General features: G+C 51.3%; 1 protein-coding gene across 4 annotated transcripts in view; it reads left to right on the top strand.

The window, feature by feature from the left end:
• Positions 1-273: 273 nt before the first annotated feature.
• VAV2 (vav guanine nucleotide exchange factor 2) overlaps positions 274-26,965 on the top strand; it is a 152,714-nt gene continuing 126,022 nt past the window's right edge. For all 4 annotated transcript variants that reach the window (XM_075717071.1, XM_075717070.1, XM_075717068.1 and 1 more), the window contains exon 1: positions 274-477. In XM_075717071.1, the coding sequence (XP_075573186.1) occupies positions 274-477 (204 nt within the window). The remainder of the gene's footprint in view (positions 478-26,965) is intronic.

Here is a 26,965-nt window from a genome sequence, read left to right as displayed (position 1 = left end):
TCCGCCGGAAAACTCCGCGCCGCCCCTCTTCCTCCTCCTCCTCCTCCTCCTCCTCCTCCTTCCTCCCTCCTCCTCCGCAGAGCCCCGGCGCGGAGCGATGCTTCCCCGGGCGGCGGGCAGCGATGGAGCGGGGCGGTAGCGCGGAGCCGCGGTGCAGAGCAGCCCCTCGGGCGGCCGCCCGCTGCCCCTGAGCGGCGAGGAGGAGGAGGAGGAGGAGGAGGAGGAAGGCCGCCGGGTGTGTGAGCGGGGCGGCGGCCCCGTCGGACGGCGGCCATGGAGGAGTGGCGGCAGTGCGGCCGCTGGCTCATCGACTGCAAAGTTTTGCCCCCCAACCACCGGGTGGTCTGGCCGTCGGCGGTGGTCTTCGACCTGGCGCAGGCGCTGCGGGACGGGGTGCTGCTCTGCCAGCTGCTCCACAACCTCTCCCCCGGCTCCATCGACCTCAAGGACATCAACTTCAGGCCCCAGATGTCCCAGGTAGGAGGGGATGGGTGTGGGAGGGCACGGGTGGGTGGGGGTGTAAGGGGGGGGGACACCCACGAGCACCCCCTGCCCTGGATGCGGCTGTTGCTCTCGCAAACTTGGTGGGATGCCTGAATGCGAGCGGGTTTGGGGAGGGGGTGCGTGGGGACAGCCTGCTCCGGCCCCCCCCGGCTGCCCTCCAGCCCCCCCGGCCCGGCCCGTAGCCCCCCGGCCGTGCCCCGGCAGGCTGAGCCCCGGGGGCGGGGGGCAGCGCCGGTGGGAACGGCGGCACACGGGAGAGAGCTCCGGGGCGGAGGGGGGGAAAGAAAAAAAAAAAAACCCAAAAAAACCGAAAACCCACCCCGGGAAAGAGGGAAACATCCCCCCTTCTGTTTACAGTCATCGCGAAACAAAAGCAAATAATACCGGGGGGGGGGGGGGGGGGGGGGGGATTACTTGGGGGTTTTTAACGAGTTCGGGTTTGATGTGCGGGAGGAGCGGGCGGGCTTGGGAGGGCGCTGCCCTCGAGGACAAAACTTTGGCCAGGAAGATTAAAAGCAAAATAAGCAAATAAATAAAAAAAACACACACACACACACAAAAAAAAAAAACCAAACACCCAAACCCTGGTGCTCTGCAAGCCTGTCCCAAGCCCGGCTGGGCAGGGAGCGCGGCCATGCGGTGCCTGTCTGTCCGTCCGTCCGTCTGTGCATCCGTCCGTCCCCGCCCCGGGCCGCGGTCCCAGCGGAGCAGCGGCTGCCCGGGGGCGATGGGTGCCGCGGGGCTCGGTTCAGCGACCCCAGCTGCCCCCCCTGCACCGCCCTCGGCGGGCTTTGGGGCTTCCCTCCTTGGAAGGGTTCCCAATTTTGGGGGTGTTGTGGTGGAAGCAGGCTTAAACAAACTGAATCCAAAGAATAAAAAAAAAAAAAAAAACCCAGCTCTGGTTGTTTTGGGTTTCAATGCTCTGCTTATGTTTTTGCAAGCAGAGCTGCGCGGCATTTGCATGGGAATTGGGAAGTGAAATCAATTAGAAACAAATGAAACGGGGGGTACTTTCTCCTCCCTACCCTGCAGCCCCCGTGTTGACAAGCGGGCAGTAAACTTGTCTTCTGTTTTTGAACGACGACAGGTTTTATTGCTGAAAGGGACGGGAAATTTCCTGGTAGCAAGGGCACGCGAGACTCTGTTTAACTTTATGGAAGCATTCAAAGATAAATAATGTATAATGTTAACACGAGCTTTGGATATCTGCTGTGCAAGCACGCTGCTTATCCGGCAAGTGCCTTTTCCTTCTTCCACCGGAGTTTTGTTCCAGGGCAATGGTGTTTTTAGTCCATTTGGCCTCCTCACCCAGCGAAATGTCACCCTGCGTGCTGGGGGGAGCCGCTGGGATTGGGGCCCAAAGCTTGGAGCCGCGCTTTGGGGAGCACAGCGCGTTTTTTGCCGCGAGGACGTCGCCGCTCGCTTGTGGAGCCGGAGACCTTGATCCCGGGAAGCCCCAACCGTACGGTGAAAACCAGGCTGCGTCGGCGCTGGCGTTGGCGTGCGAGACCTGCGGGCGCAGAGTAAATAACAACGCGTGCTGGTGCCCCTTCCCGGGGTGGGACGATGCTGTGAGATTTCCTCTTCGCTTTCCAGGCTATAAACCGATCAAACTGTCTTCTGCACAAACTGTTGTTTCCAAATACAAACTGTCGCACTGGAGCTGTAGATGTGCGGGGACTAGTGCTTTCTTAGAACATGCCCGAGAATGGCATACTGTGCATTTTTTTTTTTTCTTCTTTTAAGGAAATATTATAGCCCTACAAACCTAATTTTGGTTCAGTGCTTGCTCTGTGGGGAATTAAGAATGGGTTTAAAAATGGCAGCTGGGATCTAGGGAAGATCCCAGTGTGGCAGTTTGGAAAGAAGGCTCTTGCTGCCCTCGCCGAGGCGGGCGTCGCTTGCTGGAGGGGAGCGTTTACAGCCCGGCCGCGCTTAACGCAATCGCTTTCTGGCTGCTTTCCTGGCTTTAGGAGGAGTGTGAGGGGCACTGGCTGAATGGGGTGGCTTTGGTGGTCACCTCTGCGAGAACCTGGCTTTCGGAGCGGACCGGCACAGCCCGGCCAAAGCCGAGCCCACGGGGATGTGCGGAGCCGTTGCCTGGCGCGGGCGTGGGTGCTGTGGCGATGCTCAGCTGATGCTTGTCCTCGGCCAGGATGGGACCCGAACCAATCTAAACTTGAGTCTTTATACTTGTTCTTACGTATTTGGGCGTTTCTCTGGCAATTCCTGAATTGGGGAATCCGGCTTCTCCCCCAGGGTAGCTAAAGACGGGAGGCATCTTGCTGCTCTTTGCCTTCTGCGCATCCGCAGCGCTGGCAACCCGGGGAGGAGGGGGGACGGGGGTCTGAGCCCGGCCGGGGTGGGGAGAAACGTCCCTGCAGCGCCTCGGCCTCGCTGCAGCTCGCGGCGAGCAGCTTCGTCTCTCGGGGCCGGATTTCAGAAGAAGAACGTAGGAACCCATCTTTGTCACACAGCTGCGATGCGTTCAGACACGGGGGTAGGGATGTGCAAGACGGGAGCGTGCCGAGAAACTTCAGAGGTTGTTTTTGATGATAAAGGCACATTTTGCCTGACTGGCTGGGCTGGCTAACCAGCTGTCTGTCTTACTACAGAGATTTTTTTTTTTTTTTTATTATTATTATTATTACTCAGGCAGAATGCCAGGGGGCAAGACACTTGTGCTAGACTTGAAACACCCAGTAGTACTCTGTCATCCACCTTTCTCAGTGAATTAAATGGGGTTGTGCAGGTGTGTAATGAGAAACAGATTTTTGCCCGAGGTGAGCATCGTTTCAAAGGCCAGAGGTGAAATCGCATCTCTCTGCAAAGAAACGCTTTAAGATCCAGACACTGTTGTGTGTTTGTTTGTTGAGTGTGGGGTTTTGGTTGGTTTGTTTTTGGTTTTTTTTTTTAAATCTCCCTCTGTGCTGATTTGTTCTTACGTGCGGCTGTTGAAGGTGTGCTGTGTGGTGAGGTTAGAGCGAGGTGTACTGCTGTCCCCGTCCCACCAAAAACCTTCCTGTGCTTGTTCAGCAGGGAAACCCGGCCGGTGAAATGGCCAGGCTGGCCACACACAGCGGTAGTTTACTACTTGAAGCTACTACTTGACGTTTAAATAAATAAGAAAATAGCCTCATAAGGCTGTGATCTCAAGTTTGCTTTATTTTCGTGCTCAATTCCAGAGCCCCGAGTCTGGTGCTTGGCAGTGCCTGGCAGGGTGGGATGACCCAAAGCTAGTGAACCTCCACAGAGACTAACAAAATAAGCAGGGGCAAAAGGTCTTAAAAGCCCAGCTCTCTTCTGAGACTTAGCAGACGTGAGGCCAGTTTTGATGAGCCCGGAGTAAAACTTCATTTCTGCTAATTGCTTTTGCTGTCGAGGCCGTTTCTGGAGAGTTGGGAAGTGGAATGTGTGTATTTGCCCTCGGTACTTATCGATCATTATGTCTATTACCGTGATTGGATTTTAGGGGGTGTAATTCAAGCTGGTTTTGCAGCCAGCTGAGAGGGTGTGAAGCAAAGGACGTCTTCATTTGCAAACGTGAGCAGATGTAGCACCCCTCAGGCTCGCCATCCCTGTCCCCTGTGCACAACTCCGAATACAACATTTCTCCCCCATCCCTGCCTGGAGCCGTCTCCAGATCCCCGCTTCTCTCCCCATTCCCCTGTAGCTGGCACGAATTTCCAGGCCTCTGGCACTATGTGGTACAGCTGCATCCCCAGCTCCTTTTGTGAGTAAGATGGAGATCGCCGAGCTTTGGATTTTCATCGATAATTAGGTTTGAATTGTAATTTCGTTAAGTCTCTGGTCAAATACAAATTAAATGACTCTTCACTTGCGTTTCAGCATGGTGAGGCATAAGAAATAATGTGTGCAATAAAAAAATGGCACATTTGGGTGAGGTTGATACTTGGTGGTGTGGGTTTTTCATTTTTTTTATATGGAGCTATATGGAAATGTACGCCTCTTGGCAAAACGTTTGTATCAGAGGTGCCTGAGAAGCAGCGAGGGAAAGCGAGCCAGCGTGCAAGGCACGGCGGGGCCCCGACACCATCGCCAGCGTGTCTGGGGGGTCTCAGCCTGCGCTCCGCCCTCTGGCCCAGCTCCAGGAGCGTTTCTGCTCCTAAATCCCTGCAGCTGAAGGAAACGTGCTTTCCTTCAAGGGAGAACAACTAAGGAAAAAGCAATAACCCCCCCCAAAATCCTGCCTCGTCTTCCCATTGCCCCTGTCCAAACCCTGCTCTTGTTTCCTTGGCTCTTTGGCAATAATTAGCCAGGGAGAAAACTGCAGGAGCGTGACCGCCAGCTGTGCTTGAGTCACTGGATAACCCGGGTAGGTCAAACCAGATTCCCAACCAGTGCTCGGGTCCCTGCCCAAAATGGGACTCGGAAAGCAGCTTTGGTGGAAAGCCGGTGTGAACGTCAGGGGTGGCAGCGGTGGGGTGGTAAGGGTGGATTTCTGGGGGAGAAGGTGTCACCAGTCTCTGTTAGCCTGCACGTCCGAACAGTTCTGCCTGCCTGAGCACGCTATTGCAGCGTTACCTGCCGTGACGCCGGTGTTCCTCCGTATATTTAGACGGATGGAAATTGGTGCCTGCACCGAAGCAGTTGTGCACTTCTAGGGCTTGAGCGTGTGCTTTGCTGCAAGGCGAGGACTCCCGTTAACAACACATTGCATTCGTCCTTCCTTTAAGATTGGCTTGAACGCTGCTAATTTTTTTTTTTTTTTTTAATTCCCCCTGCTTCAAAATCTTCTGGATATTTTGAAACGAAGCAGCCACATATTTAATGCGTATTTGCGTGTGCACAGACTTTAAGTTAGCAGTAATGGTCAGCTCATTAAGGATTCTTACTTTGAAGCATATTGACATCTCTCTAGAGATAATCCATCTCGGTCTGCAGCGCCTGGAGGTTTTATTAGGGCTCTTGAGACTGATGAGACGCAGCAAACGTAATTGGCGTGATGACTTGGCTGCCCACCGCTCTGTTTTGCTCTTATTAAGGAACCACGCAGACAACCGCCTTCTCTCCGTTGATGGCTGTAACGCCCTACACCCGACTGAACTGTCAGATGGCTTCGTGGCTGTTGTTTTTCCTGAAGGATGGCAGTAATTTGGTATCAAGGTCCCTATTTATTGATGATATAGGCACTCCTTTGCCATGACAACTGGGAGCAGGTGGTTTATAGCAAGGGCTTCCCCCAGGTATATGGGAGACGAAGGCACGTTGGCGTATTTGGTACCGGTAATTATTCACAAAGCTTTGGGACTTTAACACGCCGCTTGAAGGCTTTATAGCTACAACGCTTGTAATTACTTCCATATGTCATGATAGTAGTTAAATGTAATTCAGTATTATCAGAGCTGACTGGGTAGGTGGGTTGTTTGAGCAAGGTCCATGTAGCTGCTTTCCCATTTACCCTGCTCAGGTCCTCTGGCTTTTTATTTACCCTCTGCTTCTTGAAATTGAGTTCTGTTCCAAAAACGGCTATAAAAAATGGCCTCATTACATATCACTGTTTACTGTGTCTCAGTGACTTCCCGTTCGGATGTGCTGAGCTTTACAAAGGGGAAAAAAGGTGCTCTGTCTTCTACGGCCGAACTCGTGAGCTCCTTGTAAATAGGAACCGATTGCAGTCTTTTCTTCCCGGCCCCCCTTCGTGCCTCCTACCTGTCAAATAGCACCCAAACCCTTGTGTTAGCTAGAGGTAGCACCCTCGTTTTTGCTGTCGGTGAGCTCGTAAGGTAGAACGGAACCTGCAGCTGAAGGCTCATATGTATTCTGTTGGGGCAGAAGAAGGTGGAGAGTGTTAGATGGATCCTGCTGGCTATGCCAAGAAGCATGAAAGGCAGCGATAACTTCCCCCTCCCCGCCCCTTGAATGATTGATGAGAGTTAAATACCTGCATTAAATACCTAGCAGGAGCAGACTCTTGAACGAATAGATGCCTTTAAAAAACACAAAGCCAAAAAACCAGGCAGTTGGGTCACTTTTCAAGTTGGGCTTGGAAGCTGCCTTCTATCTTCGCAGCATGTTGATGAGCTGTAAAAAATGCTTGACTTGTCCATCCTTCTTGGTGGCCATCCTTCGTGCTGGGTGTACCGCCAAGAAAACGGGGTGCCTCGTTGCTTGGTCCCTCCAGGGAGAAACAAGCCATTTTTTTTGGCAGCGGCGCTTGCGATACTTAGCTCCGGTGGCTGTGTTTGAGTGCGGCAGGCAGGGGAGGAATTAGGGCTGCAGAAATGTAGGCTAGATCAAGCGAGGCGTGTGCTGGGGCTGTGGTTACGTTGAAGGGCTGAGCCTCAGCACCTCGCCCGCGCGCGGCAGGATGGTGCTGCCCACCCTCCTGTGCCACGGCTCGTGGGTGCGGGAGCCCTGCCCGGTGCTGCAGACCCTTTGCTTTCTTCAGCTCTGGAGCCAGAAGGGACCTGATTTTTGGCACTGACAGAAATGTTGCTTCAGACTGACCTGAGGGCAAATTTTTGATCCGCTTCTTTGTCCCTTCTTAAAGAGACAAAACCTCTTTTTCCAGCATTTGAGCTTTTTCCCCTGCAATGCTTCTCCGTTTGATTTCCCCCTGAGCCAGCGTTTAGTAGTATCTCAAAAATGCTCATCCGCGTGTCCCAGCAGCTCGGGCTGGGGCTGCCAGGGTGCTCTGGGCTGAGCTGGGGTGGGAGCACCAGGGTCCCATCGATTTAGGGTGCAGTGCAAATGAGGGGGTGCGCGGCTTACTGCACGTGGAAGGCGTGTGTGTCGGGGTGCAGGGGATTAACGTGGAGGGATGGTGGAGGTGGGCGAGCACAGTGAGCTTGGCAACACCTCTGGGAAGCGAAGACTGTCTCTGCTTTGATTCTTTTAAAGCATGGATCCGCCTTCTTTGAGTGGCACACAGCTTCCTCTCCCCGCTTCCTCACACTACCCTGGACATCAGCTGGATCCCTTGGGCTCTCAGCGGTCTTAAGATGAGTCCCTGTGGCCGCTCCCCCAGCAACCAGCACGGCTCCCGGCTCTCTGATCCCACGAAAGACTTGCTCGCTGCCCTGCCCTCGTGTTAGCGCTGAGCCCGGCTGTCTGCCCAGCTGCCCCTGCAGCATCCCGGGACCCGGTGCCGCTCCGGTGAGCGCTGGCCCCAGGCAGAGCCTGGTCTTGTGCCCGCTGCCAGCCCGCAGCGAGTCACCCCAGCCCTCCTGTCGGTGGTAGCCCGAGGGCTGCAATTCGGGCACGTCCTCGGGGTGACTCCTGTGTTCCTGTACGGCAGCCTCCCGGCTTCACCTGCCACCCCTGCCCTGTGTCCTGCTCGCTCCAAGCTGTGTGCCTTCTGACGCTCCTTTCCTAACGAGCGGGGAGGACCTTCTTTTTCAGGGCAACTATTAATTACAGCCTGCGTTTGACAGCTTCAAACTCAGCGTTAGTGAAATTACTTTTCCCAGCGTTGTATTTCCCCTTCAAGAAAAAGCCCGGAAAAAGTTCTGTTTCTAATAAAACTGACTTCCCCCCCCCCCGCTTATGTTTTCTTTGGTTGCAGCTCCGGGCTGTGCTTCATCCAATGATACAACTCAAATGCAACCGCTCCTTGCCCTCCACCCTCTGCGATGGCTCGGAGCCTCCCGTCTTTGCAGGGCTGGGGCTCTCCTGCCTGGCTGCAGCTCGGTGCAGGTGGAGGTTGGCCAAACCAGCAAGCCAAGTACGTAGCTGCGTGCATAGTACAACTGTGCCGCTTGAGCACCCGCGGTCCGGGTCTCATAGCTTGGGTTTACCGGTGACCGTGCAACTGCTGGGCCCTGCGATTGTGATCTGCTTGTTCCCAGTACATGGGCGTTTAGTACTGCTGCTGCTTCTGGGGCTGTTTGACTGGGATCCCATTCTGGACTAGCCCAGACCTGTGGGGTCCGGTCGGTGTTAATGGTAAGGTTTAGCTAAGATGCCCTAACCTGAAAGCTTTTCACAGAGCTATATCTGTAACAGGTAGTCGGACCATCTGAGTCCTCTCCTCTTGTGTCAGAGGGTGCTCTTGCTCTAGCAAAAGGCAGGACTCCACTACAGAAAGAACTGGAAAAAATACGGGTGCGGATGGGTCAGGTTGCTAATCTGTGTGTAGGCTCAAAGCCCCGTTGCTCTTAAAACAAAAACCCCAAAACAACAACAAAAATCAGTTATCCTCAGGAGAAGTCACTGAAGAGTAGTAGTATCTTGGCCATCAAATTTCCCAGCCTGTGTAACAAGCCCTGCAGGATGTGTTTTGGAACATCATCGAGTTTCGAGAGCCCTTTTCTTCCGAAGTCCCTGAAGGGGTTGTTTCCACCTGATGCGAGGGCTGCAAGCCCTTCCCGTCACAGGACAGAGGATGCCGCCTGCCTCTTGTCTCCCTTCCGCCCAACGCGCCGTTGCTTGGGTGGCAAGAGACAATGCGAAATCTATTCTTCTCGTTTCGTAACCCGTGGGCCTGCCCCGTCTGGACAGCAAAGATTCAGCTGGAAGGTCCTCCTTCGCCTCCTTGGAAAGCCACCAGCCTGAGTCATATCCTGACTCGCTCTGCTCGTTTGGCTCCTCGGCGGTGTGATTGAGCGAACTCCCCTGTCAGTAGACTCTGTAGCGTTGCCCGCGGTAGAGACCCAGTTGTAAATCGGCTTTTATTTGCTGTGGTGCTGCCTGACTTCTCGGGACTGAATTTGCCAAGCTCGCCGGACCTGGGGAGCGTCTCCCACCTTGCACGGTGCCCTGCACGCCCTTGTCAGGAGCGGCGTCGGCCGCGTGCTCTCTCCCGGTCCGTGCTGACAGCTGACCGGGCAGCGAACCTGGTCCGGCAAAGGGAGATGCTGGCGGCCGCTTTTGGATGCGATGAGGGTGGCAGTGGGAAGGTCGGGAGGGATTCGTGCCTCTGGGACCTGCGGTCCCCTGTTTGGCAGCGAGCTTCGCGCCGCGCCCCGGCTCCATCGGGGACCGCGGCGTGGGGCAGCTGCCTGCGCTTGTCCGCATCGGGGCCGCGGTTCTGCCCGCAAATGAGCGGGGCTTGAGAAACGGGGCGAGGGGGAAGGCTAAAAGGTTCCCATAGAGGGAATTTGCTCTTTCTCTTCAAGCATACGCTTCAATACTGGTGGAGAGGGGAGTAAATTGGCCCTTTTATAGCATTCATATCTTTTGTTGTATTTTATAGTGGTTTACAGCTCAATGGAACATCTGGTATTTGAAAGGGGCTGAGGAGGGAACAGAGGAGGCTTGTAGATGAAGAAGGGGAGGAGCGGGAGAAGTGATTTGTGTTTACTGCTGCAAACACAGAATTATCTGTGCAATCTGCTGAACTCATGTGCATGACGAAAGTATTCGGCCGCGTGGAAAACAAACGTGCGGCCAGGAGCGCGGCGTGCCCCTCGCTCTGCTTCCAGGCTGGTGCAGGATGAGACCTGCGGATGGGACGAGCCCCGCGGCAGTGCCTCGTGCAGGACCTGTCGGCACGGTCCTTGCTGAGCGTGCGTCCCCCACACCGCTCTGAAGCGAGATGCGCTGTATAAACTGTTTTTGCTTTCTAAGACAGGCTGTGTGGCTCCGTTGGGTTTAGCAGGTACTTGGAGTGTTCACAGCTGGGCTGGGAGCATCTGAGTTCATGCAAGGATACAGGTTTTCCCTCAAGCAGAGCCCTGTTCCTGAGAGGTTGGGCTTGTCTCTGTTGCAGAAGCAACAAGAATGGGGGGGGGGGAGAGAGGTGTAATGAGAGAGAGAGAGAGAGAGATATTAATTTTTTTTTTTTTAAGAGCTGGAGTGTGTTAAACACTGGAAATCCCAGGCTGAATGGCGTGTCCCCAGGACAGGAAATGCGTACAGCATCCAGGGCAGACTTGTGTGCATATCGAGACCCTTTGCGTTTATGGGAAGCGCTTTCTCATGTGAGTGATCTTCCAAGAAAGTCACTAGTAAGCCTTAGAGAGGGCAGAAGACCCAAAAAAAAAAAAAAAAAAAGTCTCATGGTATCTGTGGGAGAACTGTGATTTTAAACAGAAAATGCAACAAAAACTTTTCTGGTAAACCCAGTATGTTATTTTGACGGATTTTATGCTTCCCCCCGCTTTATAGATCAAATTCTGCATCTCTTTTCTAACGCTGCCGCAGGGTTTTGGGCTGTTTCCTGGAATTGCTGCCGCAGTTGCCCAGCACAGCATGGCTCCGGGCTCAGCCCGCTGCCCTCGGGGCGGGTGAGCTGGCCGCAGGGCTTTCCTTCAATGCCTCTTCTGTACGCGGGTGCTTGCTCTGAACAGTGAAACGTGGCTTTGTAACTGGTGATCCCGCACCAAACTGAGCGGTGTTGGGCAGAGCGCACAAGGTCTCGAGCAGGGTGGTGATGGCTGAGCTCTGGTTTTTGGGGGACTAAGCGTTATCACGATGCTGGCAGCAGCCTGCGGCTTCCAGCCCTCGGGTGATGCTCGCAGGACCAGCTGGGGTGCCTGCTCCTGGGGAGATGTGCAGTCTTGTAGGTGGACGCGGGTGTCTTTTAGCAAAATTGTCAGTTTTCAAACAACAAAATAGACCTAAGAACTTAATCTTGCCAGGGGTTCGGGAGCGCAGAGTCAGCCAGGACGGCCGCGAGCAGCCTGGGAGGAAGGCTGGGCTTGTGGTCTGCCTGCCCGGCTCTGGGCTCCCTCCAAAAGGGCGGATTTTTCTGTGCGAAGTTGCAGGACGTGAAATGGGAGTATTGCTCTGAGGTTTGCTGCCTTGCCCTGTCTGCCCAGGACTGGCCTGTGCCAGGAGCTGATATCCCCAACCTTGCACCGCTTGCCCCTGCCGATCTCCTCGCGACCGCGGTGATTCACCGAGTATCTCGCTGCGTCCGTCACCTTTGGTTTGTGAAACCAACCGGAGATGTAGGAGACGGGTAGATGTGGCACTTGGGGACATGGTTTAGTCTAGTCTAGCCTTGATTGGCTTGGAGTAGACTTGGTAGTGTAGGTTAATGGTTGGACTGGATGATCTTAAAGGTCTTTTCCAACCTAAACGATTCTATGATTCTATGAGAACGTATTACTTGAGCACAAAATATATCTCTCTCTCTCTACTTGAGCGCCTTCTAAAATAATGAAAATAAATAAATCAACCTAGGATCTTGCCAGATGTGAATCATCCTGCCCTCTGCATTTTCCCGTGACAGTGATGAGGGCTGGGTGCCGGAGAGCATTGCAGAGTTGTTACTTAACGTTAACCCTTTCTCGTACACCAGTTGAGTTTTGGTTTCTCCAGCGGTGGGCATAGGGATGTTCACGCTGATGGAGCGACGACACTGCCAAGGGGCTTCCCAGCTTTAATCGCTGCCGCTTCCCACCTGCTTTGCCTGGCGCCTTTCTGCCTGATGCGCTCCGTGTCTCCCTGATGAGAACTTAGCCTGAGATACGGCAAACCTGGCCGAATGTCCCCAGCTATCGGCAGCAAAACCTGTTCCTTGCAACACGGTCGGTGGCTGCGGCTGGGAGGCTGGGCAAGGAGGAGCGATGCGGCCGCGATAAAGCAGCCCTGGCTGGGGAAGGCGAGCGGGGCCGTGCCCAAGTTTTGCTCATCCCTTGCTGGAAGGCTTTAGAGCCTCTGCGTGTGCAGGTGCACGTCGCCAAGCTTCACCCACGCGGAGGAGCGTTTAGACATTTTTGTCTTAGGGGTGACAGAGGTTAGAAGTAGATTTCCCTTGCATCGGCAGCTCGGTTATCTCGGGAAGGATGATGAGGAAGCTTTAATGAAGCTACAGTATCTGCTTGAGAGTGGGGTTTTTTAGCCGGGTTGTCGCAAGAAGCATTTCTAATTAGAGAGAGATTTAATTCCAGATTTTTGTCACCCACCCCCCCGCCTTCCCTCTTAATTATATTTGCTAACGTGTTTAACAGCTTTCCCTTCAGAAAAGAACAATTTATTCAAAGGTCATAAATAGATTCTGGCATTAATTACTCCAGGAGCCACACTGGGCTGCAGTGGAGAAATCAGCTCCGTGGGGAATGCTAAACCTTTCGCAGTTGGATTTAGCTGTGCTTGAAATGACTTTGTTTGCACACACACACCCCCCAACAAGACACCCCCTCAAAAAAAAAAGGTTATTGCATCCACATTTGCGCCCAAGTTTTTAAAACTCGTGGGGTTTTTTGTAGCTAATTTCTCTGAGTTTTTGGAGCAAGCGTGGAAGTCGCATCTTCTCCCTTGATCTCTGCCTTTGTTTTACAACGCTTGGGGGTGTGTTTTTATCTCAGTTTTCGATCCCGTCGTCGCTACTGATCACTTGGGGTGCCGCAATGGAGAAGCGGCCGTCTCTCGCTGCAGGGAGAGCAGAGCCTGGTCCGCCTCGCCGAGCGTGCCGCTGCCGGGGACCGCCGGCTGCCGCGGCGGGAGGAGGGGGCTGAGCCGGTCCCCTCGCTGCTAAAAACCCCGCAACAAACCCTCAGCCTGGCGCCCAGATCAGGTTAATAGTTTTCGTAACCTCCAGATTTTGGAGCGACTGTAACATCTGTTCCAAGTGATAATGAAGTGGTGCTGAGGGGGAATTAGCATACAGCTGCTGGGGTGGGTGAAAGTCTCTATAGAAAACAAAACAAAACAAAAAAAAAAAAAAAAGAATTTATTGATGGAAGATGAAGCCTCATTGCATTTTCATAGTTCCTGGTGATTTTGGCAGCGTGGGCAAAATCTGTTCCTCTGCAATGGGGAAGGACGGTGCTGTGATATGGGACTCTGATGTGCATTTAAGAATCGAGGGTCCTTTGTTTTATCGTTTCAGCCTTCACCCAAAGCCAAGAGTACTTCTGCCTGCTTTGGGTTCTTTTTGAATGTTTCTCTGGCATGGTTAAATCTGCCAGATGAGTCCTATTACCTGGGTGGAGCTGGGCTCGCTGTGTGTGGGTGAATATTTAATATCTGCTGCAAATAGCTCTGCTTTCCTGGATGGGGGATGCTCCGTGCGCAGGATCCGGAGCCAGAGCATCTCACAGTGGGCTCTCGTGGCATGGGGTGGCTTGGCTCTGGATTTTTAGGCTGCCACCTCTGTGCAGGGCTGTGGTTTGGCTCGCACCTCTCTGCCTGCCGAGCTGGTTGGCGAGGACCAGCTCCACGCACGCCTTTTTTAATAACCAGGGAGAGGAGAGATGCGAGCCTGGGCGGACCCACAGCGCAGGAGAGGAGCTCACCTGGCTGGAGATGGAGCAGATGTGCATTACCCCTGCTCTTCCCTCCCCGCCTCCATGCTGCTCGCAGCTACTTGAAATGCGAGGGGGGTATTTCACGAAATAGCCGCTCCATCACGGCTGGAGCAGATGCGGAGACAAAGAGGAGCCGCGGCGGATACTTGGGGTGAATTGGGGAGGGGGTCCCTGGCGAGACCGGCGGGTACGTGGTCCCCAAACTGGCTGCGACGCCTCAGCCCGTCCTGCCCAGCGTCTGGGAGTTGTTAATAAAGGTCTTTTTGTCGTGACTTGGCTCTCGCTGGGGTCATCGGGAAATGCAGGTCTGCGCCGGCACTGTCGGGGCACGCTCGCCTGCCCTGGCTCCTCTCCATCCCTCCTCAGTCCCGGCGATCCGGATCCTGCTCGCCCGCTGTCTCTCCTGGGCAGGTATCTGACCTGCAGCGTTGAGTTACCAGCAGGTATCGGCAGCGTTGTTCAGTATTTCCATGACTTTTCTTCCTTGGCGTTCTCCCTGGTGTTTTTCCGGAAGACCCAGCTCCTGGAGTCCTGTGATGTGGGAATTTTAATTTTTCCTTAAGGGAAGAGAGGCAAACAGGCGTGGAAGTTGTGTTGCTTTCATTACTTTGGGGAAATGCATGAAAACGCGATTGAAGTGCTCTCTAAAGCCTCGTAGACTTGAAAGCGAATTTAAAATGCCCAAGTTTTAAAATTTATAAAGCAGAATGATTACTGATGAATGAGTAGGTGATATTCTGAATTCCCCTCCTTGTAAAATAATAAATAAAACCAAAACCAACCCACGTTCAGCTTTGGGCTCCGCCAACAAAAGCTGACTAAGTGAATAGTATTATCTTTTACATATGTGGAGAAAAATAATGTTAAGCGGGGTTAAACATCTGGTTTAACTGGGTGTAAATAAAAGGAGCGAGAGTAAAACTTCAGGAGGTGTAAAGCAGGCTCACAATTCCATGGGGACAGGGAGGAACTTGCCAAAGACGAGGCTGTGTATTTGCGTGGGTATTAAACCTCCTGAGCCAGGGCAGAGGGAAGGACTTCTCCTCCGTAGCCACCGAGTTTTGCATGTTCTTGTCCTGGGGATGAGAAGAAAAGCCGTGTTTCACTGGCCACTGCTCTCGCGCAGACGGGGAAGGAGGAGCTGCTCAAATCCCCTTTCTGAGTTGTTGTTTTTTTCTTTTTTTCCCCCGCTATGATTTGGAGGTTTTTTTGAGAGGCGGCTCTCCTAATAACAGTGTCATGGTGTGAAGATCCCGTAGAATAAAGCCGAGGCATCAGGTAGTGTTATCGCTCCATAGAAACCCGTTATTCACCCAAGCAGGGCTGTTATTAGTCTGATTCCTGTAGCGCAGCGGCAGGAGCAGAGGGAGCTCCCTTTGACAGAGCATGGGAGGAAACTGGAGACAAAAAGGGGTATTTAACTTGTCTCTGTGCTCAGGGTAACGTAATAACTGCTTGGTTTTGTCTTTGTCACGTTAGCAGCCAGGCTTTGTCATGTGTTTGAGCGCTGAAGAATAAATGTAGAACTTCTCCTCCCTCCGCCCACTTAGCGTTTTACTCAAAAATTGGAAAAAATGCCTTTTGGCGATGGTTGGCCATCCCACCCCGCAGCCCCGTATTGCGCAGGGGCGAGAGCGGCGAAACGCTTTCTGGCTCATTTCTTTCTTTGGGGTTTAACGTTTTCAGTGTCCATTAGGCTGGAGATATATTTCAGTTTCTCAGCCTCCCACCCCCTTTTCCTTGGCTCTCGGACATCCTCGCGGCCGCGCTCTGGGAGATCGCAGGGTAATGAGGACTGACGGAGCTGGAGCCAACGTGCCGTCCAGGGTTCGCATTGCTGCTGCGGCTCCGAGCTCTCTCCCTGGGTGTTTTGGCATCATTATTCCTGTTGTTCTTCGGGAAGAACTTTTGCAGAACTCTTCTGTGGGTGGCTTAAAAAAAAAAAAAAAATAACACAAAACCAAAACCCCAAAAACCTCACACGCAAAAAAATGAGGTGTTGGTAATACAATTCTGTGGGTTTAAGACAACCATTAAAAAAAAAAAAAAAAAGACTCAGTTACTGCTGTGGGATTGTGTGTGTGCTGTGGGCTGCTTCCAGACCCTGATTCTGTAGGAATCTCCTTTAGCAGTGGACACGAGTGCTGAAAAAGACGCCCAGACAGTTAGATATTATCATTTCCATTACTTGTATTAACTCATGGATGCCCAGGTCCAACCTCTAATTGGTACCGGGCCCTTTGCAAAGGGGGGTCCCAATCCTGAGCAACAGGTTGTCCAGATAATTTGGGAATACAAAGCACTGGAATCTCCTTGTTATAGCTGAGAAGAGCCATGGGGCAGAGTGGCTCGCTGCCCCTCTGCCTTGCCAGTTTTGGGGTGGGGGGAGCAGATGGGCAGTGATTTTTGTAATCAAGTATTTGTTTTCTTCAGAAAGGACCATATTGCTTGGTTTATAGTTGCCACTCCAGCCGAAGCTGTGCTTTTCGTGCCTGGCTTGCGTGAAGGGAAGGGGACGGCAGCGTGTGCTCCTCTTTGCCTCCTCTTCCTCCTGGCTCTGCTGAGCTCCAGGGGCTGGTGGGCTCGGGCGTGGGTGTCTTGCTGGTGTTGAAAGGTTGACTGGGGGGAGGTTGACACTTTTGTGTGAGCAAAAGCCCCCGGCCTACGACGTGCATCCTCTTCCAGCTACAGAGAGTCTGGGAGAGGCATCCCCATCTGCTCCACAGCATCCCTTGGCTGGATGCTGCCCCTTCTTCAGGCTTGCCAGCTGAGCTGGTTGCGTGGTTGCTCCCCAGCCTCATAGCCTAGCAGAGGCTGGACAGGAGATTCTGGCTGCTAGAAGAGAGCTGAGCTGGTTTTCTCAGCCCTCTAAAGGGTTTATGAGCAGGTTTGGGGCTGGTTTGGTCCCTGAGGCACACTGACCTGGAGTGGGACCTTAGAGCTCCTCACGGAGGAGATAGTCTCATTAAAGAATGAAGTAGTGCAAGGTAGAACCCGTAATTTGTGCACGCTGTGTGACTGTCTGTCCTGCTCGGCTTCTGGGGATGGTAATCAAAGAAAGCGCCGCTGTTTTCCTAGGAGCTTGTGTTGGCCGTGGTGAAATGTGAGCGGTGCCGTTCTCAGCTCTCACATCGCTGTATCTTGAGCACATTGAGGTGCTGGAGCGTGTCCAGAGAAGGGCAAGGAAGCTGGGGAAGGGTCTGGAGCACAGGGCTGATGAGGAGCAGCTGAGGGAGCTGGGGGTGTTCAGCCTGGAGAAGAGGAGGCTGAGGGGAGACCTCATCGCTCTCTACAACTACCTGAAAGGAGGGGGCAGGGAGGTGGGTGTTGGTCTCTTCTCCCACGTAGTTAGCGATAGGATGAGAGGAAATGGGCTCAAGCTGTGCCAGGGGAGGTTTAGATTGGATATTAGGAAAAATTTCTTCACGGAAAGGGTGGTCAAGCATTGGAACAGGCTGCCCAGAGAGGTGGTGGAGTCCCCATCCCTGGAAGTGTTCAAAAAATGGGTAGATGTGGCACTTTGGGACATGGTTTAGTCTAGTCTACCCTTGATTGGCTTAGTATGGACTTGGTAGTGTAGGTTAATGGTTGGACTGGATGATCTTAAAGGTCTTTTCCACCCTAAACGATTCTATGATTCTGTGATCTGCATCACGTGTGCTGTGGGCAGTGGGGAAGGAAGATGCGATCCTGGTGATTGTGTAACCATGAAGTCCTTCTCTATGGGTACGGATGTGTGGTTGACCAGACTCTGTGGCTGGGTACAAAGCAGCTGAAAGCTCATTCCTTGTGGTGAGGAGCAGGGACAAAAGTTCAAAAGTTGAGCGTCTGAGTTAGACCAGGAGCTCGATACCAAGGAATAGTTAAGACGGCTGGAAACCAAAACTGGAGCTGCAATTTCTTTTCTGATCATGGGTGGATTTGCATGATTTTTGTTTGCTGTTCCTTGGTTTATTCAAGGCAACATTAAGAAAGTTTCTTAGGATTGATGGAGTTTGTATTTGGGAGCAGAGGAGGACTAAAACCTCAATTAAATCTCTTTGATCCCTTCTCCCTAGCTGGGAAATAATGCATCAGAAGCGTGTGTACGTCCCTGGGTGTGCAAGGCCAGGCACACGAAGGGGGTCAGCTGGACGTAGGATCTCGGTCCATACTCCTTAGCTGGAAGCACACAATTTGTTTGACTTGGTGGTTTGGGGTCTGAACGTGTAAATGTCTGGGGAGAGCCTCCATGGGCTGACTTGGGGTGGTCTACTCGTGCATTTGAGTCAAGTTACAAAACTGAAGGTGGAAAGGCTTTGTTTCCTGGAAGGCTCCATTACTCATCCGATAGCAAGGGAGGCTGTGCAATGCCTTGGCTTTCTCATCCTCTCCGGGATGTGAGCCCCTTGCCAGATGTCCGTCAGACAGATGTTGGTCACTCTTCGAGTCCTGGCGAGGGAATGCTGTTCATGGTGGAGTGTGGTCCAGAAGAAGTCACAGTCTACTTCTTGAATGAAACCAGAAGTGATGGGTCATGATGACTTTACATGAAACACTATTTATGCTCCCCTCCCTAAGAGGCACTCGACAGCTAGAAAGCCTCTCCTCTGCGGAGCTTGAGGAAGCACTGTTTTGAATAAGAGCTTTTTGCATTGGAAGCTACACCTTAGAGAAAGATGTTTTATTTCCCCTGGTGTTTATAGCCCTGTAAAATACTACACAGCCTTTTTTCTGTTTTTTTTTTTTTTCTTCCCTCTTTGTATTGTCTCGATTGCAGTATGCATAGGAGCAATTTGTTCCTAACAGCTCAGCCTAATACATGCCATAGCCATTTTCACAGCAGCCAGACCTGTCTTAATGTTTGCTGTATGACTTTTAAAAAGTGTCGTGCTGGCTTCTAAACAAATGTTCTTAATAACTTCTGCTTTGGGCTGTGCAGAACTGAGCATACATTAGCCTTGACTAAAATTTGTGCGCTTGTTCTTGCACCTTAATTCTGTGCTTAAAAATTCTCCGTACGTTTTACATTCTGTGTGTGTTGTTGGAGGCAGTTGCTAAGAGAAGGATTAATTTAAAGCAGAAGAAAGATCGCTTCTCTTCAGTTATATGTGCAGCTGAAGTAGTAAAAATTAACCTAAATTGGGTGGCACTTAGGAAAATAGGACAGGGTTGCTGCCAAAAAAAGGGGAAATGAAGAGTGCGTTTAACTGCATGTTGACACTGTCTTAACCATGTCAATAAAGTAACTTTAATTTACGGGTCGGCGAGCTTTTTTAGGGCCACTGCATATTTAGTATTGATCCTCTCCCATTAGGAGCTCCGAGTATTGCCCTTTCATGTCCAGATAATTTTCAGCCCACTAAAGCGGAGTGGGTGGCTTCGGGAGGAGATGGAGTTGAACAGCTGAGCCGAGGCAGGAATCGGATCCTGCTTGCAGTTCCCCTCGTAACCCCTCCTGCTGAAATACAGCATTAATGGTCCAGCCCAACACGTCCCCGGGGCCTTATCTCCGTGCTCAAGTTGTACCAAATTAATTAGACCAGCACAGCAAAAGCAACGCAACCATCCCCTAACGCTCCCCGCTCTGCAAATGCAATTACGCTGTTATACGGAGTTTATTTTCGATATTCCAATTAGGAGAGAAAGCTTTGCTCATACACGCTATCTGGTGTAACTGTTCATGTCTGGCTGGTAAGTACATCGTTAAATTCTGTTTCCAGGGGAAATGCTTGTCCTAGGAAAACACCTGCGTTTGACTAGACCCTAGTCAAGGGAGGGATGGAGAGAGGAGAAGTCAGCTCCCAGAGAGAACTGGCTTTTCTCTTGTCTCACAGTGAGAAATTCCTGTTTGGTTTTCTTCCTTAAATCAGGGTAAATCAGGGATAACTCCAGAATCGCAGGAGTGTTGGTTTTTGTGATTACATATACACACTAAACTTTCTGTACAGTAATTTAACAGAGCATTGTTGAACAAAAAAAAACAACCCCCAAAAACCAAACCAAACAAAAAACCACAAACAAACCCCCCCCAAAAACAAACAAAACCCCACAAAACAAACAACAAAATGATGGGTTTTATAGTTGCAGTAGACTAAAAATATATCCTTGCTAGTCCGTGGTAGCCCCTATTAGTCTGGCTCAGAAAGGAGGACTTGCCTTAAAAATTACTAAGTCAAAGCTGTTCATTCAAAACACACAGGAGGTTTTTGGGAAGATTCCTCAAAACTCTCTGTAGCCTCAGATGCCAGCGTTGAGTGCACCCGCGTCGTGTTAGGGTAATAGATAAGTGTTACGAGCTGCGAAGAGCGTGATGTAGGTATTAGATAAGAGGCTCCTCTTGGTCTTGTTATACTCCCCCAGTATTAATTTATATAAATATCCAGAGCCTTATTTCCTGTAGTGTCTGGGATCTGTTCTCAGAGCTGGGAATCTGACCTTTTTAAGCAGCTTTACAAATTAAATAGCCAGTAGATTAATTTTCTGTAGCCTGGTCTCGTCATGCAAAAGGGTGCCTGCACTGAACTGCTGCAGGAGCTGCGCTACGGCAGTAAAATCTTGCCTCTTGAACTTGGGAAGGAGGGTCAAATGCTGCAGATAAGGTAAAATAGTCACATCCTCAGGGAGAGATTTAAAATAAACTGGGTCAGAAATGAAGCTCCCCTTCATTTAATTCCACTTAAGCCTCTTCCTGAAGCGAAGGTCACGGATGGGGATGCACCCAAATCCAGAAAGGTTTGGAGCCTGCGCTGTGGCTGCCAAAGTTCGATGCAAACACGTGTTTGAAACTTTAGGCACTACTCACTGCAAAAAGATGTCTTTAGTTCATTCTGGCACCACATCTTTTTACGCTTTGGGAAACTTAACAGCACAGCATTAATTTTGGCTGGAGGATCTCATTAAATTCCACTTTGCAAAAATAACTTGAAAGGGAAAGTGAATTTTTTTTTTCGTAGCATGTTTTCTTCCTGTGGTGTGAATTGGGATAATTGACAAGCCGTAAAACTAAAACAAAATTAAATACGGCTTTCGTGGCACTTGCCTTCTCCCTCCTTTCTTTCTCCCAGGAGAAAGTCCAAATTCTGCATTCCCGAAGCATGCATGCACTGTCGTTCGTTGGGTATCCACCTGGAAATCCAAAACTGAGCCTGCCCTGGTGCTCAGATAGGCAATGAATTTAGGGGGGATAAACCCAAAAGTTCCTTGAGTTGTTGATAAATAAAAGAGAAATAGCTGCTGCGTCAGTGTTAAACGGTAATTGAAAATGTGTAGCCTGTTGCAGGGCAGGGAGCTGATGCAGAAGAGAGGCAGGCTGCGGGCGCGGGGATTTTCTTGTTTTGTTCTTAACATGAATCTGGTTGAGGAAGAGCCAATATCCCCCGCGACGGTTTGATTCTCCAGGAAATTGCCCATTTGGGAGGGAGGCTGGGAAGCTGGTTTTAATAACTCCTCCTCTGCCGGAGGAGAGGCTCTCCCTGCGCTCCGTGGGTGAACCGTGCCGGGAAGCACCCGGATCGCTCGGCATCGCCTCGCCGCGGGCGGGGAGCGGCTCTTGGCAGGTGTTGGTGGGGCCGGAGCATCAGCCCCATGCGGCTTCTGTACGATGCCCGGCGTGCTCCGGGCACGTGTGGGGAGATGTGCCGGGGTCTCCCCAGCCGGGGAGCGGGACAGCGGCTGGCATCTCCCACGCCGATTTTAATCCATGTGTCTCAGGATCTTGTGATTAATAAGTCCTGCTCGTTGCATGGGTCAAAATAGGGATTAGAAGAAGAGTTCTGGGTTCCACGTGTGCTAATGGATTTAAGGGACCTGGCTCCTGCTGCAGGGAGTTTAAATTGGTGCATAGATGCTTTGGAGTTTGTGCTCTGTCCACTGAATGTGTTGAGGGTTTTTGATTCACCCCTCCCAAAAAAAAAAAAAAGGCAAAAAAAAATCTCAGTTTTATCCATTGACTGGAATCTTATCTCACTTTAAGGTAGATCAGAGCAGTTTGCTTTCAAACCTTCTACTCTTGCAATGAAAAGGGGGGGAAAAAAAAAAAGAAATACAGATGTGGTTGAGTGTCCAAGACTGGTGGGAGAGTGGTTCATGAAATGCTTGAGTGTCTGCCAGGTAGGGTTGAAGCAGGGTGGCTGGAGTAGCTGCCACGTAGTGTTTCCCAGTGCTCCCGCGTTGCTGTTAGGGGCGGCTGCCGCGTTGTCCGTGCGTACGGCGCGGCGAGGCACGGTGCGCGAGACCTACGCGTGGAGCTGGCTAGGACAGGTCTGCAGCTGCGGTGGCTCGGAGCAGAGCGTCCTTTCCAGAACTGGGGTTTCCTTTAGTTACCACGCCAGGTCCGAGGAGCGATGGCTTTGCTTCTGCTTTTCGCCTGGCTTTCATTACAACGCTTGAGTGACTTGGAAGGATGCTTGATATTTTGTAGTAAGGAATTACACCCCTCTTTTCTCTCCAGAAGGGAGAAAAATGCTTAATGGAAATCATAAAGGTAAGATATAGGCTCTAATCTTAAAAAAACAAAACAACCAACATCACAGCAATGCCAATGGCCTCCCCATCCTTGCCCTGGTCGAAGTTCGTTTTGATTTTTATCTCATGCATGCATTAAATATGATGGTTAACCTTCACATTTCCTGTCTCAGCCTCCCAAGCTTTGTGATACTTACAGTTACTATTCAGTTAATTAATTTCCTTGCAATGTTGAAAGGGAGAGGAACTGATACCCTGAATGCAAATCACAAAAGGCAGTACGAGCGCTTTAGGTAGCAAGTAAAATGTGTGTTAATGTCTCTGTTTGTGGATGGGTTTTCCTTTCCTGATACACAGATGTGGATTCAGAACTGTTATGGGAAAGCCAAGTAGGATTTTGGGACCTACTCTGAAGCCTGTTGGAAGTCTGAAGCCTCCGGGGGGCTGCTTCTGATGCCTGGGAAGTTCTGAGTACCCAGTTGTGGGTTTATTGTTTGAAACTGTTTGACATTTTCTGTTACTGGGGGGGAAAAAAAAGTTAAAATGCAGGGGGGTTCATCCCACCTAGTCTCTCTCCACCTCAACTTCCCCTTTGCATTTTAAACCAGCTGATTTGTTAGCTATTTTCTCCTGGGCATGGTTGATAAACAGGCGATATGGGATAGCAGGGGCTCCGGCAGCCGCGCAATCCCTCGGTGCTGGGAGGTGTTGTGTCACGGTCTCGGCTCCAGCCTCGTCTGTCTGCCCCCTTCTTTCTTTATAGAAGGCGATCAGGTTGGACAAGCAATGCCTGCTGTTGCTAAATCAGTGTTGACTGTTCCTGATTTACCATCTTGCCCTTGGGAAGGGGATCCCAATAGGGGCACGCTCCAGGACGGAGGTGGGGCTCATCAGCCTGTAGTTCCCTGGGTCTCCCTTCTTGTTCTTAAAGATGGATTTAATGTGTGGTAGGCTGTACTGCTAATGAATATCTTAATCAAAAGCACGCAGGCGGTTGCAGCATGCATGAAGCCAGAGGTGTCTTTTTCGATCTCGTCTCATTTTGGCGATGACAGAGGCTTTGTATAACGCAAGCCACTCGGGCTGGGATCAGTCTGGCGTGTGCCAACGCTACCAAAATTCCCGCTCCTTGTCGGGGGATGTCCTGCCTCTCGTCTCGTGGGCATTATGGAAATTAATCTTTACAGGGAACGTGCGCACGGAGCGTGGGGTCTGGTTTGGCCATCCTGCAGGCACAGATGCTCAGCAGAGAGCTCCAGGGGCTGGGGCGTGTCTGCACGTGTCCCTGGATCCGAAACACAAGCACTAAAGCAGTTAAGCTATAAAACCTTTTTGTTTTCCTTCCCTTAAGATTTTTTTTTTTTTAATAACCTGTTTACCCAGAGCAATTTTCTGTGCATTGCACGCGTGTTAGAATCGTTCTTGGTAGGCTGTCACCTTGCAGACAGCGGTACCCCCTACTCCTGCTTTTGCCGCTCTGCTTCAGCTTCGCTTTCTGCAGGAGAAATTTGGAGCTAGAAAACTTGATGAGCCTCAGTTAAACTGGGGGTAAAACCAAAACAAAAGCCCTTCCTGTTCTCCAGCTCGCACTGCCTGTTCACAGCCTTGGTTCTACCCAACACTGAGATGCAACAAAACATGCATTATTTAAAACCGAGGAGAGGAAGAAGCTCGGAGTGACTCCCAGGGCCTCGGGGCTGCCCGTCCATTCTGTCCCCAAGGTCAAGTGGCCTCCATACGCTGGCTGGCAGAGGCACCCAGGCCCCTTCTCTCGGCTCCCGCTGCTGCCCGTAACAGCAGATGCGATGCTGGTCTCTTCCCGATTACCCAGGAGGCTCGAAAGAGCTGGTCTGCAGTGGGTTGGTTGCTCCCTCTGGCTTGCAAGCAAGGTTTGGCTTCTAGGTCCTGTAATACGTGAGTTTTCCTTTGAAATTCCTCTTGCATAAGAGGGTTTGTGGTGCAGGTCTGCCTTTCCTACCTCTTTCCAACTGCCTGCTCTTCCCACCTCCCCTTGCTGGGAGCTTGCGCGTGGAGGAGCGATGCACGGGATGGCCGGCCCGGGAGCCCCCCCCACGACCCCGTTCCTGTTGCTTTTGGGGGTGAAGAAGGTGCTGAGCTGCTCTGAGACTGCCCCATCTCTGCAGCAAGGAGCCGATGTCGGTGCAGAGCCCCAGCGCGCTGCCGTGAGGCAGAGGAGCATCGAGAGACCTATTAAAAGCGCATTGTGGGCTTAATCTTGCAAAATGCAGCTTGATTTCATATGCAGGTCTGCATCAGTTATCTGTAATGCGAAATGTAGTGTTCTGGTTTTAATTACTACTTTAGGAAGAACTGGGGGATATCTTTCAGCATCATTACCTGGTGCCATTAGGCAGAGTTTTCTGAGTGTTTGTTGTCTGCTTCTAATAATGCCATTCCAGTCCCCGGTGTGACATTTAGGAACCATTTTTCACCGAACCCCTTGTCAGCCACTGGCCTGGTTTTTAGCAAGGCTTTGCAAGTAGATAGCGACTTGGGCAACACGTCCAGGAAGGTGTAACGCAGCCCAGGTGTAGTGGTGGCAGGGTGCGTGTCAGCAGCCGTCACCGTGAGCAGGCTGTCTCCATCTTCTGGGATGCATAACTCTTCCCCCAGCACCAGCTACGAGCTTCGGGTCCTCCAGTACTGATCCTGAAGCTGAACTATCATCTCCAGATCTTGTCTGCAGCACGAGACTGTGCAAATCTCAAAACGACAGAAGTTTGCAATTGTTCTAGGCCATTATGTCCTCCATCGCCAATTTAAGAGGTAAAAGCTGCAACAAATGCAGCGTTACAAATATTTTTCATGGCTGAGTTTCTGCTTTTCAGTCGTGCTTTCCCTCTGCGTGCTGCGCTGCTTTGGCTCAGTGGGATGAATGTATCGGGAGGTTGGTTTGTTCAGCGCTTCTGCTCCCTGGCAGGTAACCTGGCACTTCTTGCAGTGAGGAAAAGAACACATTTGGTTGTAATCTCCAAGGCTTTCTGAAAGTGAAGTGAGTCTAATTGGAAGCAGGTCACCCAAAATCATGACTGTACGGCGAAAAATTACATCTGCCCGTGACGCATGGGTAATGCAGTGGCATCCATACAAGCTCTTGCCAGAAAAGTCTTTTGGATGTTGGAGGATTGCATGCTACTGATCTGATGGCAGAACTTTTGAAATAAGATTTCTTGGGATGTTTTAAAGAAGTATGCAGTGTCTGTGGTGAGACTGGTGTGTGCCCTGACGTGAGGATGTGCCTCTGTCTATCAGTGGGGGATTACGATCAGCTCAGGGATGGTCTGGAGATACCAACGGGTTTTTAAAACCGGATTCATATGGGACTCTTATAAAATTGATATAAAGGTCTTTAATTCAACGTACTTGTTTGGTTATTTAATAATAGTCTGTCTTGACAGTTTTGCATAAATGATGTTGTCGGCTGTTGCAGGCACCTACCTCAGATCCTACCCCATGGTTCACTTCTGCCTCCAAAGTCAGAGCTTGTCTCTTCAGCCTTTATGTAGGGCAGCTTGGTTTTAAATAGACAAAAATAAGTTCTGTGAATTTCTTGAACTAGCCCAGGCTTGCAGGCTACCGCCTGGAGCTTCCTCTCTCTGGTCTGGCCCGAATACTTGACGTGACAAGGCTTGATTTCCTGACTTGGCTGGTATTTACTCATCTCGGAGACGTACCCTAGCTGTTCTCATCGCTGTCCCGTCAAAAGTTCACCACGGTCCGATTCCCTGCGCCAGCCTGAAGAGCAGGAGAACAATGACTGCTTGGAAAGTCTTCTGTAAGCGTATCATTACGGTGTAACGCTATATACGGTTACGCAATTACTCATTTTCTTTGACAGCAGCTGAATTCTGTGTTATAATTTGATTGTCATGGTTCAGGTCAAGTCCTGTCTTAAAGCTTTGGATTCGCCAAAATGTTTTGAATTTTCTTTGCTGAAAACTCAGTGCGTGGGAAGGGATCCCATTGCCTGATCAGCTGTAATCATAATTTCTTTTTTAAATATCCCATCTTTTACCTATGGCCACGTTTTATGAGTGATGAAATGTGAGCCCCAGTGAGGCAAACGTGAGTTTAGGACTTCATGTCAATAGTGAAAGCTAAGACATCTCTTTTTTTTTTCCCCTTTTCTTAACCGAGTTCCCCTGAGAGAACCCCATGTTTTCCAGTGAGAGAAAAAGGCTGGATTTAATGAGCGTGGAAGGGGACTCTCTCTTAAGGGTGCCAAACGTGGGCAGATCGAGCAACCCTTCCAAGCTCTCCAGCTCCCAAGCTTTACATAGTCTTGGATCTTGTTCCTCCCTAAAGCCAAGCCTGGATTTGGCAGTCTGCTAGTAAATATACCGGAGAGACAGCCCAGATCTGGGATGGAGGAGTCGGAGGCTCTAACCCTGGGTTGTGTGGGAAAGCCGAAAAGAAACCCCTTTGCTGTATTCGCCTGCGATACCGATGAGCCTCAAAACGTCCGGCTGGGTTTCTCCTCTAAAGCGTGGTGGTGATACCTGGTGGTCTTCCCACACTTAGCCATAGCTCGGGCTGCACGCAGCCTCTGCTCCCTGCCCCGTCGTCCCCCGTCCTGGCAGCCAGCCCCACGTGGCTCTGGGGCAGGCCAGGACCTGCGGAGAAAACTGCTGCTCTGCATTTGGGTTTTTAAATCTCGATGCATACGGTTCTGGAGAGGGTGTTTGGAAGAGCAGGCGTGTGGTCTGGCTCTGTCCGCTGGGTCGTTAGGGTTTGGTCTCGTCCAGGGGCTGTAAGGATGTAACATGGGTCTCTCCTGGGCATCACCACAATGCTGGCAAGGATGCGGCACACCGCTGCTGTCCCGGCAGGTCATT

The sequence above is a fragment of the Pelecanus crispus genome, chromosome 9 (assembly GCF_030463565.1).
Source record: "Pelecanus crispus isolate bPelCri1 chromosome 9, bPelCri1.pri, whole genome shotgun sequence".
NCBI lineage: Eukaryota > Metazoa > Chordata > Aves > Pelecaniformes > Pelecanidae > Pelecanus > Pelecanus crispus.
This window is presented reverse-complemented; position numbering and strand designations above follow the sequence as displayed.